The following is a 13,556-nucleotide window of genomic DNA, read 5'->3' as shown; positions in this document are numbered from 1 at the left end:
CCATGTGAAATGCCTGCTGAAAGCTGATTGGCTGACATCTTTTTAAGTAGCACAGGAATCATTAAAAATCCAGGAAGAGATTAGCACAATGATGCAGCGCACCATGTTTCAGCTCGATGTTTCAATTACATTCCACCCCCATCAATGACCACATCCTCAGAATCTTCTTCAAAATATGGCTTTTGTGTTTCCATGCACTTAATCGTGAGTATCGAATAATCTAAACTCCGCCCCTCAAAGTTTGATTGGCGTGTGGTGGACATCTTATTGAATAATCTCAATGTGTTTTTGATCATTATTGAGATTCAGATCCTACTCACACCAATTTTGATAAGCTTTTCATTAAAAAAAAATAAAAAAATCCTAGAATTACTTTGAAAAGTAGGTTTCGTATTTTACAGAAATTGTCTTGAACATGAGTGGGCGGAGCTAAATTATGGTTTGAATCAACAAACTAAGACAAAAGGTAATGTTCTCTGCACATTCTGTACATGATAAAGTTTCTTAAGACATAGCAGGAAATTAACAATCACATGTGCTGATATTCTGATGAAACAGAATCCGGAATTTAACATGCAGAATTTAACATACAGTGCCCTCCACTAATATTGGCACCCTTGCTAAATATGAGCTAATAAGGAAGGCTGAAAATTTGTTTTTATTGTTTAACCTTTTGATCTTTTGATCTGCTCTGATATCAAACAATTGCAAACAAAACACAGGTTCATCAAAGAAAAAATTCTTTGTTAAATGTAGGTGTGCAACAATTATTGACACCCTTTTATTCAATACTTTGTGCTACCTCCCTTTGCCAAGATAGTCTGAGTCTCTGAGTCTTCTCCTATAATGCCCGATGAGGTTGGAGAATACATGGCAAGGGATCTGAGACCGTTCCTCCATACAGAATCTCTCCAGATCCTTCACATTTTGAGGTCCATGCTGGTGGACTCTCCTCTTCAGTTCACCCCACAGGTTTTCTATGGGTTTCAGGTCAGGGGACTGGGATGGCTATGGCAGGACCTTGATTTTGTGGTCAGTAAACCATTTTTGTGTTGATTTTGATGTAGGTTTTGGATCATTGTCCTGCTGGAAGATTTGAAGCTTTCTGGCACAGGGAGTCATGTTTTCATTTAATATCTTTAGATATTTGATAGAGTCCATGATGCCATGTATCCTAATAAAATGTCCAGGTCCTCTGGCAGAAAAACAGCCCCAAAACATTAAAGAGCCACCACCATATTTAACGGTGGACATGAGGTACTTTTCCATATGACTACCTCTCTGTGTGCACCAAAACCACCTCTTGTGTTTATTACCAAAAAACTCTGTTTTGTTTCATCTGACCATCGAACCCGATCCCATGTGAAGGTCCAGTAGAGTCTGGCAAACTGAAGACACTTGAGTTTGTTTTTGGATGAGAGTAGAGGATTTTTTCTTGAAACCCTTCCAAACAACTTGTGGTGATGTAGGTGACTTCGGATTGTAGTTTTGGAGACTTTGATGCCAAGACACAACTCACTTCTGCAGTTCTCCAGCTGTGATCCTTGGAGATTTTTTGGCCACTTGAACCATCCTCTTCACAGTGCGTTGAGACGATATAGACACACGTCCAATTCCAGGTTGATTCACAACATTTCCAGTTGACTGGAACTTCTTAATTATTGCCCTGATGGTGGAAATGGGCATTTTCAACACTTGTGCTATTTCCTTATAGCCACTTCCCATTTTGTGAAGCTTAACAACCTTTTGCCGCACATCACCGCTATATTCTTTGGTCTTACCCATTGTTATGAATGACTAAGGGAATTTGGCCTATGTGTTACCTCATATTTATACACCTGCGAAACAGGAAGTCATGGTTGAACAATTTCCTGCTCCTAGTCATCCAGGTATACTAAAAAAATTTAAATATCAATGAGAATATATTTCATAATTCATAGGGGTGCCAATAATTGTGGCACATATATTTAACAAATATATTTTTTATAAACCTGTATTATGTTATATTTTACCTGATATCACTAACTCAATACATTGTTTATTGGGTGGTGCACTTCTGAGGCCACAAATATTGGTGTTTCCTTATACACATGTTGTCTGAACATAAGTTATGCTAAAGAATAAAATACTGAAGATCCTATAAATACATCTTACAAGAGCTGCAGGGAGACACCTCACATACATCTTCCTGCATGCTGAAGAAATTGCAGAAGAGATCAATAAATGCTATCCTGCGTGGTTTTAAATCAACCATTCTGGAAAATATAGTGAGGTGGTCAAACATGCTCAGAGACGTATAATTCACCGTCAAGTATGGAAGCACACATACAATAATGTATATCTACCAATGCTAGTGAAAAACCACACTCTATGCTTGCGAAAAGAAAATTAATTACTAGAAGATATTGGCATGGCTTCGAGTGGATTGGAGTCCAAGAAATAAACTGAAAAGATTTCAAACGAAATTGTAACAGGAAACAGGAAAGAACCTTTAATCAAGCGATCCATAATGAAAGACAAAAGCCTAAAGTAATTACTACTCCTTCTTTCAGGAGTCCTGCTTATTTATGCTGCTTTGAGAGAGGGACTCGGATTGAAAGAGAGCAAGAGAACGAGCCAGAGAGGCCACTCAGAAAGCCCTTCAATTTTCCACAAGCTCTCCAAAAAGGAATCCTAACAGTAAGCATGAATGCCTTGCATAATTTGTGTCAGGCCATGAATGACAGCTAACTCCAGGCCCACATTTTAGCAGTGCTTACAAAAGGCCAGATTTTAAAGTACCCTTGAAATCACGGCTTTTCGTACCGGTCCCTTCGTATCATAGATACCAGTACGATAGTGTATTTAGGATTTTATTTTATTTAGAAAACAGAAAATAGGAACAAATCTGGAGAAACTCGTGTGAATTCCGTAGTTCATCACTTCCGGGAAAATTTTTTAATGACACATTCCTGTCCCAGTCTAATTAAATATTGTTTATAATTTGTGCAATTGTCCAATCAGGCAACCATGTTTCAGCAGCACAATGCATAAAATCATGCACATGCAGGACAAGAGCTTCAGTTAATGTTCACATCAAACATCAGAATGGGGGGGTGGGGGGTTAAGTGTGATCTCTGCGACTGTGATCTCAGTGGCATGGTTGTTGCTTTGGATATTTCAGAAACTGCTGATCTCCTGGAATATTCGCATATGACAGTCTCTAGAGTTTACACAGAATGGTGTGAAAAACAAAAAACATCAGATGAGCGGCAGGTTCTATGGGTGGAAACATTTGCCTTAGAGAGGTCAGAGGAGAACGGCTACACTGGTGAATAAGCTGACAGGAAGGCCATGGCAACTCAAATAACCACTCTTTACATATGTTGTGAGAAGAAAAGCATCTCAGAAAGCACAATACTTGGAATTTGTGCAAGGAACATTTTAACATGACCGATCCAGACTGATCAGTAACAGCGTATCAAGACGAAAACACGCCAGAGGGGATTCTTATGCACATTCTGTGATGCTTTTCAGCTCACCACGGTTGTAAATAGCGGTTATTTGAGTAACCGTAGACTTCCTGTCAACTTGAACCATTCCGGCCATTCTCCTCTGAACTCTCTCATCAACAGTTCTCAGAACTGCTGCTCACTGGATGTTTTTTGTTTTGTTTGTTTCCCCACATCATTCCCAGGAGATCAGCAGTTTTGAAAATACTCAAACCAGTCTTTCTGGCACCAGAAACACTTGACATTTTCGTGACTGATTGCATCGAAACACTTGTAGACACTGGAAAGGCAGCAACTATTAAGACTTTCTAGGTGCATATTTTGTGCCCTTCCCAGCAGAAAGCAAACACAGATTAAGGTATCTTAAGACTTTAAACACATATATTTACTAAGGCAGGTTAAATGTGTAGTCAGGTTTTGTCCTTAGTCCTTCTACAACAAATGAGTCTGAGTGTGTGTTTTATGCTGAATCACTCCTTCCATCTGGCACCACTGACCTCAAAAGCTGGGCAAGGCTGTTGACAAATAACCCAAACAAATCCTGAATCTCAACATCAAGGCAGCAAACAGGCTGTGGTGTGTAATTTAGACACACACTGCCCCCTGTTGGTGGTACCAGACACTTGCATTAGGACAGCATAAACCGAAGCAGATTAGCATTTTACAGCTCTCTGCTGCAAGCTTATGGAAATTTTGTGCTACTGCATCTGACTAGAAAAGAGGACCAGAGTCATTTTTCTTCCCACTCTGTTATTTTTTTATATATATATATATATATATATATATATATATATATATATATATATATATATATATATATATATATATATATATATATATATATATATACAACATTAAGTGCAACAATCGGGAAGGCTTGCTTTGGTCAGAATCTACAACACTCCTCTATCATATGATGCCTTGTGTGGAAAAGTGCAAAATACTAAAACAACTTAAAAGACCGCATTGCAAACAGTAACATTACTGAAAATGGGGTCACTGTCATGGTCCACTCCCTTTCTACAACTGAAAAGAAAACGTGACCGAGGTGATTTTTTTTATTTACACTATTTATATTTATTAGCAACAGAGAGAGTATGCACAGATACTTTCATATTTCTCCAGACAATGCCATTTTTTTTAACCAGATATTGAGGTGTCACATTCTTTAGTGTCTATTCCACGTTTGATTAGTTACTGCATAACGTATATGATTTTGTCATTGTAGACTGAATGTATTTTCAGCCCACAGAGCCTCTGGTATCTTTTGTACTCTTCTCTGGCCACGAGCTTCAGAATCCTGTTGCTGACTGAATTCAAGCAGGAAAAAAAACTCCAAAACATTTTGAACGACATGACACAATAACAAGATACAGTCACTAGGTTAGTGCTAGTGATAGCTTTATCGACCTCATCGTTTAGTAGATTTTGTTTTTAAGAGCCAAAGATCTGGAGCGCGTTACCAATAAACTTTCAGGCTCCATCTATCGCCGATTTAAAATTTCATTTGGTTTTCATTTTAGCTTTTAACTAGCTTTTATTTTCTGCCTTACTTTTACTGGCATGCTACGTTTAGATCATATTTTAAATACTGTACTTTTATTCTATTTTCATTTATAATAATTTGTGTATATTTTACATTATTATGTTTTCTTTTTTTGTCACTGCTATTATTATATTGCATTATTATTAGCCAATGTTTTTTTGGCTCCATTTTGTTTATTCATGTAATGCACTGCATTTTAAATGCAGGAAAGCTGCTATATAAAATTAAGTTTATAATAATACTACTACTAATAATAATTATTATTATTTTCATTTCACTGGAAGTTATATATTGTATATGACTGTGTATATGACATAAAATCTTGAATCATGAATTATTATTATTATTATTATTATAGTATTAGTTGATTGAAAGAAGCTTGAAAATTATAATCTAATCTTTATTTATTTATTTATTTTTGCAGTAAGTGGTGTGTAATTAAGAAAATGTTTGCAGACAGGCTTTGGGGAAAGCTTTGTGGTTGATCATCTGCCTAATCTGTCAAATTGCCAGACGCCATCTTTCTAGACAATGCGATGTTCTGAATTTTAGGATTCATGAACATTCTTGTTCCAGCCCCAAGTTTCCATTTCTACCCAGAACTACTCACAGCACTGTGTGGAAAACAACGTAAATTAAACGAGCCAGCTGACTCTCTCCAGCTCTCCTACAAACAATGAGCTCATTTCCGTTTCCCAATCGTACATTCTGCTCTTATCTCAAAACACAAGGAAAATATTGTGAACTGTGATAACGAGCAATCCTGCAGCATAGTGAAAGGAGTGTTGTTGTACCTTGCAGCAGTCAAAGCAGAGGACTGAAGCAGTTCCCAGCAGCCCCAGAGCCTCTCCACACAGCAGGCACTGAGACAGGCCATTCCCCACCGAAGACCTCTTCATGTTATCCAAACGCTCCATTAGACGCCTGCAAAACACGATTCATGCGGCGTTTATACGTAGAGACCATACGCACGCACACACACGCATAGAAGTAACGTAGACGCAAAAGAAGCTAAGATAGACACGTGCATGATATGCAGTCATTCAAATGCCAGGATCGGTCATAGCACTCCGTCTGCACAAATTAAAAAAGGTCATAACCTTTACCAACAGGACTACCTTTCATGTAACTACACACATGGTCCACGTCAAAACAATGTAGCTATAGAAGTACAGAGTGAGAAGAATGAGAAAAGGGCGTTCACAGAGAAAGATCGCTGAGATTTCTACCCGATTCGGTGCTGCTCGATCAGCTCGAGTTGTTCGGCTCTGTGGATGACGCTCAGGATTATGTCCAGCTCCCTTTTGTTCAGCATCTGAGTTTTTCTCTGCCTCTCTGTCTGGAATGTGTGCACCGACCAGCCAGTGTGTAGTCTGTCACACAAAAAAAAACAGCATTATCCAAATTCGTTTTCACATAAGGATTCATCCGCTTAAAAAACCAAACAACAAACAAACAAATAAATACATAAATAAAAACATGCAGTGAGGGGCAGTACTGCGGGCAAAAACACCTTGTTGATGACAAGAGGTCTGAGGAGAACGCCCAGACTGCTTCAAGCTGACAGGAAGACTATGGCAACTCAAATAACCACTCTTTCCAACCGTGGTGAGCAGAACAAACATCTCAGAATGCACAAAACACCGATGCTTGAGGCGGATGGAGTATCTGAGGCTACACCTGGAACACGTTCACTAAAACCAGACTTTAACGATCCTGTATCTTCATGATCTTATTTGAGAGTTAATACATGTCTTAAATTGAATATTTAGCATCGTTTTATTTCAAATACTGTCTTCAAACGTACTGTAATATTAATACCAGGAAGCTGTACTATACGTGCCAAATAAAAACAACAACAACAAACAAAAAAAAAAACGTTCTGCAGTTAAAATAAGTTGCACTTTAAGTTTATTCTATATTTGGTTTGGAGGCCCAATCAGTTTGAATTCTTCTATAAGCTAAAAGTATATCCTGTACATATATTTTGGATTGATTGTTCCTTTGGAGGCTTTTCTGCCATGGTTTGATGAAGTGACGTACCATGCTGTAGCTCATCAATAAAGTCTAAACGTTACTACAGTACACTACAAAATCCAGGTACATATTACATATGCACTACCGGTCAAAAGTTTAGACACATTCATTCTTTGTTTATTATTAAATAAAGGCTGGATTTTTCTTTTAAGACTTCGCCGCTTTGATATACTCAGTCCAGCTTTGTAATAATGAACTGATAAGCTCGTGTTGGTGGAAAGTGAAATGGCTTTAAATTCCTTACTTGGCTCTCAGAGCAAGTTGTCGATCATTGGGGCAAACCCACTGGTGGTTCCCGCTACCAAACATGGTGTCGGTCATAACTCAAAGTAGACTCTGTAACAGAAAACAATACGTACACGTCAAGATTTTACATTTGTTCAACCTTATTTACACATTGTAAAGTAGATCAATTCATGCCTCTGATTCCTTATATTTGATCTTTTATACAGCAGCAGACTGAATTGATTCACTTTGTTTTTGTCTAAAGAGGAGCCATAAAACCTTTCAGACAAGTTCCTGAAGCTAGCATACAGCGCCTAATGCATTCGCCCTTAATGTCAGTCAGTTTAGAAGGCAATAAATGTTAGATGGTTGCCTTGGGGCACCAATTAGCAGTGACACTGCCACTGTGCATTTTCCACATCGAACAAAAGCTGCACAGCTGTTTAGTGCACGCACGCACACACAGGTTCAGATACACCACATGACCTTATCACAAAAACGAGACTGGAAGACGTTTAACAAAATTGCCAGGCTTAAAGGCATGTCAGATTCAAAACTCAGTGAGGACTTGTTTGCATTTAGATGTGCTTTGTGTTAAAAGAGACCCATGGCTTAGTCCTGACAGCTGTTCCTGGTGCTGCAGTTCCCTCGTTCGGGTGCTGAACAACGAGTCAGTATTCCTCTCTGACTATAAGAGAGGGAGGGGGTATAAGATGTGCAAAAAAAAAAAATCCTAAACTTCTGATGCAAAATTACAAAGTTTAGATATTTTGTGTGTGTGTGTGTGTGTGTGTATATATATATATATATATATATATATATATATATATATATATATATATATATATATATATATATATATATATATATATATATATTATATTATATTATATATCAGAGGATGAAAAAGTCAGGAAAAAAAACACCTGCCACACTCTCTCACACACACCTCGTTTACAACCAGGCAACTGAAGCTGTTTACATTTCCATGCGACCTAATGCCCTTTGTACAATTCTACTGTTTATGTTTTATAAGACATAAGTGCTGAGGGGGAAAATAAAATAAAAAAAATACTAATACTACTAAACCTGTCTAAACTGCTAAAAACCTGAAGTGAAATGAAAATGTTTTGTTTTTCACCCCCCTCAACAGAGGTAAGAAAATACAATACAACCCTAGAACATGAACCTATATAGCCTGGGACAACCACCATGCACCTTTCACATGCCAAGAAAATCCATGTAAAAAGGCTGTGGGCAAACAAAGACATACAGCGACAAAGAAAACAAGAGAGAAAGAGTTTACCTCACAGAGCGCCAGCAGTGTCAAACCGTAACACACACACACACACAAAAGGAAACAAACCCTACACTGAGCCGCTTCTGATCTATGATGAGATTTCCTCGTCACATCCCAATCTTGAGCCAAACCTGGTCTCGGGTCAGCGCAGCTCTGCGGATAAAGCTCGGTCACATGATGGTAGAACAATCCTTTTTAAAACATCCTGTTCCTCCTCTGGCTGCTGTGATTAAAAACACACCACAGCCAAGTGGCCCCTAAAGATACACTTCCCTACGCGGGCCTGGTTTAAACCAATTACTATTGACCTGGCCTTTAAATCTGGGCGCTGTGTGTCACTGTGATCTCATTTGGTCAGAGGGTCTGGGGTAGGCAGACCCAATCCATGTTGAAGGTTGACAGAAGGCTCCATTGTTTTCGTTTCGTTGGAATTAGCGATCGTCGAACATAGTGCTGCAAAAGACGAGTGCTTTGATTTCTTCCAAAGAAAGCAGACATCCAATATGCAGATAAGACACGTGGACAATTTATATAGTTAAACCTTCATCCCCCCACCCCCCCAAAAAAGAAGGAAAAACTTCACACATCTGGAGAAACAGTGATTTTTAACTTGACGTTTGGTTTTGTTGATGTTGGCGTTCAAAACACCAGCAAAACACTAATGCCACGTCTAAAAAGCCGAATTTTATATAAAAATCGATTGTTGCGTAATATTAACTTAGACATTAACATACTAGCAATGGTTAAAAGCTTATTGTTGTTCTGATTAATAACAATAAAGATGCATGTTCGTTGAAAATTGAGCATGACAAATCACGATAAACCATACTAACGTCAAATCATACTAACACACCAAACAGGCGGGTTGCTTTCTGATCTGCCAAAACCTGATTAAAATGAGATAATACTCGAACACCCTGTATGGGGTACCAACCCACGGCCCCGAAGGGGTAACTGTTGTACATGCTGTAAAAGTGTTGAGTCAATAATATTGTGGAAGTTTTGAGAATCCTGGTGACTCATGACCCGATCTTTGGGCATAAGAAGGCATTTTATAATAAGTTGAACATCTGAAGCCTTTTTAATGAGAAGTCTATAATACATGTGTACTATTGATCATTAACACAAAACCATTACAAGGTTTACTCTCTGTAAGACTTCAGCTTTGGCTGCTCTGAGGTACATGCAGTTCAAGAGCTCAGCTTTCAAACAAGGAGAAGAAGTGAACAGGTCAAAGCAGAGCAAACCTGGAAACCCGGGACCCTCATCATTCCCTAAACTTTTCCTGAAGCCTGAAGATTAAGCGTCTCACCTCGAGAAACTCCTTACCTGTCAAGCAAGACGTTCACTTCCTTCCAGGAACACACACACACAGAGGCAGTTCAAAGCTGGAGACACACGATAAGGCAGCAGGTGGGACACAAAAAGACTCCGACCTCACAGACTTTTCTCCCTCCGGGGCATTAAAAACACTTACAATGAACACGGTCTGCCTCTGCCGACGGACGCTACGTTATCTTCAACTCTGCAAATAAGTGAAAGGGAAAAAAGAAAAAAAAAAAAAACAGGTCATGTTACACCAGTTCCCCCTCCTCCTGCTGTGTGTTCCCTCCCAGATACTCAGCAGGTTTCCTAGGAGAGAAGCGAAACGTCATCAACTTCATGTCTACCGGCCCATGAACAGTGACTTCTTTAGTCTGTGTACTGAGACTGCAGTGACATGATTAGCTGTCACGTTAAACTGAACTGAATAAACATTATTTAAGCCCAAAGGCAAATGTGCTGCTGGGAAAACGAGCTGCGATGTATACTATTACATTTGCAACAGCATTTCTCACTAACACACTCACGTGTAGCTGTGAGCTTAGTTCTGACTGCAATCCAAACAACGGGTTTACATTGATGCTCTCGCTCTTTTACCCAATAGTAACAAATTACCCAGGGACTTCTATGGTGGACTCTCCAAAGCATCTAAAAAAGCATGTGATAATTTAACGGGGGGGGGTTTGGGGGGGGATATAAATCACCGCCACTGTGAAGCTTGATACTGTGAGAAGTTTATTTAATATATATGGAAGGAGACTCCAGTGTCAGCACTTTGAAACAGTCAGTAAGTTTTACACCATGGGAAATTCTTCAGGATGGAGGACTTTCTGCTTTCCGGTTTCTTTGGAACGTACACACACACACACACACACACACACACACACACACACACACACACAGGTGCAAGTTAATTTTTTCCCATAATTTAATTCAAAAATTGAAACTTTCAGATATTCTATATTCATTACACAAAGTGAAATATTGCAAGCCTTTTTTTTTTTGTTTTAATCTCAATGATTATGGCTTACAGCTCATGGAAATCAAAAAAACAGTATCTCAAAATATTAGAATAAAGAATTTATAATACAGAAATGTCAACCTTCTGAACAGTATGGTAATTTTTAAAGCAAGATTAAAGCAAAAAAAAAAAAAGGCTTGAAATATTTCACTTTGGGGAAAAAAACTAACTTTTCCACGATATTCAAATTTTTGAGGTGCACCTGTATTGGAAATATTAGAAAAATAATCAACTTTGGAGCGGTAACAGCTTCATAGCACTCAATCGTTGCTTATTTTATAATAACAGCGCATGTGTTCACATATTGTTCCTTACTTAGAAGCTTGAATTTAAGATACATTCAGAAAGTTGCAAAAGAGGTTTTACGAGGCAATCGCAACATCTCAAGCAATGTATCGTTAGGATATGAAGTGTTTTAAAGACTGAATTTAACCTATGTTAGACAGTTGATTTCAGAAATGTAGGTTTAAATTATGTAGGCTTACCATTTTAGGAGGGAAAAGATTTTGACTAAAAAGACTGGATTTAAGATGTTTCCAGAAATTTAGGAAGAACTCACCAAGAAGTAGTGGGGCCAAAAAAAAAAAAAACCCCTCTTCATCATATAGAAAGGCGACATTTTAGCTACATTTAGAAACTTGTAGCAGGTTTCTGAGGTAAGACTTTAACATGTACACAAAGACTTGTTTAGTATGTGCTTGGTGGTAGGTTGGTAAGTAGTAATTTTAGAATTTCGTGTATTTTAAAAGACTTTAGAAGACTATTTTAAAAGAACTTAAAATATAATCAGGACACTTAGGATGACATGGGTGCCTGAGGTAAAATCATAACATTTTTCATTGCGAGGTATGAGACATTTATTCATTATGGCTTGTGAGGTGTTATAAAGTTGGGGTTTTTTTGTGGTTTATGAAGTACCCATTATAACATTATCTTTTTTTTTAAAGCAACTTTTAGGACATTCACAGTATATATTGTCAAGTTTTATCAGTGAAAATGATATGTAGAACAAAAAGGGCCAAGTCTAAACCCAAATTCAGAGTTTTGCAGTCGTATAATATGGTTATTTTTCTCAAAATATGAGCATTTCATCTATTTTTAAATCATTCACTAAGTCTAAAATTAGGTTGCTATGGTTACGTTACAATATGTATCACTGCAAGCTACATTAGTAATTATAAAGAATTAACCTGCTGAGGTTAAAACAAACAAAAACAAAAACAAAAACACTATTTACTTAGTAGCTGTAGGTCGCGCGCAGCACTGATTTCACAAAAATAAGTCCTTTGGGGGAAAAAACAAAACAAAAAACAACAACTTAATAAATAAATACTGCGGAAAACGTTCACCTGATATTGTCGTCACCCCAACAACTTTTCTGAGCATGTTTTAAAACACTTCGTTATTTCTTCTAGTCAAAAAAAATGTCGCCCAATCTCACTAATGAGGGGAAAGTGGCTGTGGGTGTCGTTCGCGAACGTGTCGGCTCTTTGAGTCGGCTCTTTGAGGTGAATGTTCAGAGCAGACTTGCATAATTTTGATAAGTGAAAGATGAGTATTTCACCCATGGGTAAGTAATGAAAAACAATCGCTGGTCATAATATAGCAAATTGTGTCCGGTCTAGAAAAAAAATGACACTGAGATGAAGGAGTCGGCTCTTGTTGTTGAGCTAAGACAAGTGATCTGACTCGCTCGCGCTCTCTCTCTCTCTCTCTCTCTCTCTCTCTCTCTCTCTCTCTCTCTCACACACACACACACACACACACACACACACAAAAAGAAAGGATCTGAATACTCGTCCCTAGTGCGCGTGCGCGAGAGAAAGCCTTCTGGGCAGAGCACTTAACAGACCAGAACAAACTGTGAATTTAATTCATATTATAATGTTGCATTTTAGACCACTACAATGGTCGCTCCTCGACTTACTATTTCTAAATAAATAAATGATTATTCCCCATACTGAAGTTTAAACGCATATGTTAGGAAACATGCAGACAGAGAAGTACACATCAGCCCTAAGTTGTCACACAAAGGTTATGAAATCGCAGAATATGTTGTATTAAAATGAAATATACAAATCATTACTTCATTCAATGATTTATCTTCAGTAACTGTTATATCCTGGTCAGGGTCACAGTGGATCCGGGAAGAATGGACGTGAGACAGGAAGAAACCCTGGATGGGACTCCAGTCCATTGCAGGGTAACACACACATACACCTGAGGGCAATTTAGAGTCGCCAGTCCACCTACAGTCATGACTAGGAGGAAACCAGAGAACACAGCAGGAAAAACATGTGGACATGGGAAGAATTTGTGGGGACTCGGGAGCTGTGAGGCAGCCACCTACAAATCAATTTGAAACTGTATCATTATCAGTTTCATCTTCAGACTTTATCACACCACTTAGGTGCATACAGAATGATACCAAACTTCACTATATGGACAAAAGTTTGTGGACACCTGACCATAACACTCATTCTTCATGCTTGTTGAACATCTCATTGCAGATTCATTTATAACAACCTCCACTCTTCTGGGAATGCTCTCCGCTAGATTTTGGAACGTGGTGGTGGGGATTTGTGTTCATTCAGCCACAAGAGCATCATTGAA

The 13,556-nt window shown here is 38.3% G+C and overlaps 1 protein-coding gene across 2 annotated transcripts in view; it reads right to left on the bottom strand.

The window, feature by feature from the left end:
* Positions 1–12,621, bottom strand: part of doc2b (double C2-like domains, beta) — a 155,751-nt gene extending 143,130 nt beyond the window's left edge. Inside the window, exons 1-5 of one of the 2 annotated variants that reach the window (XM_017460595.3) lie at positions 12,293–12,621; positions 9,929–10,124; positions 7,319–7,410; positions 6,267–6,410; positions 5,832–5,961 (exon numbers count right to left, since the gene is read on the bottom strand). In XM_017460595.3, the coding sequence (XP_017316084.1) occupies positions 5,832–5,961; positions 6,267–6,410; positions 7,319–7,395 (351 nt within the window). In that variant the 5' untranslated portion in view covers positions 7,396–7,410; positions 9,929–10,124; positions 12,293–12,621. Of the gene's footprint in view, positions 1–5,831; positions 5,962–6,266; positions 6,411–7,318; positions 7,411–9,928; positions 10,127–12,292 lie in introns of those variants that run through there. The other variant, XM_047151752.2, reaches the window with a different exon arrangement.
* Between the last annotated feature and the right edge of the window lie 935 nt (positions 12,622–13,556).

Source organism: Ictalurus punctatus, chromosome 28 (assembly GCF_001660625.3).
Source record: "Ictalurus punctatus breed USDA103 chromosome 28, Coco_2.0, whole genome shotgun sequence".
In the NCBI taxonomy this organism is placed as follows: domain Eukaryota; kingdom Metazoa; phylum Chordata; class Actinopteri; order Siluriformes; family Ictaluridae; genus Ictalurus; species Ictalurus punctatus.
The sequence above is the reverse complement of the archived record's forward strand: the minus strand, read 5'-3'. Positions and strand labels throughout refer to the sequence as shown.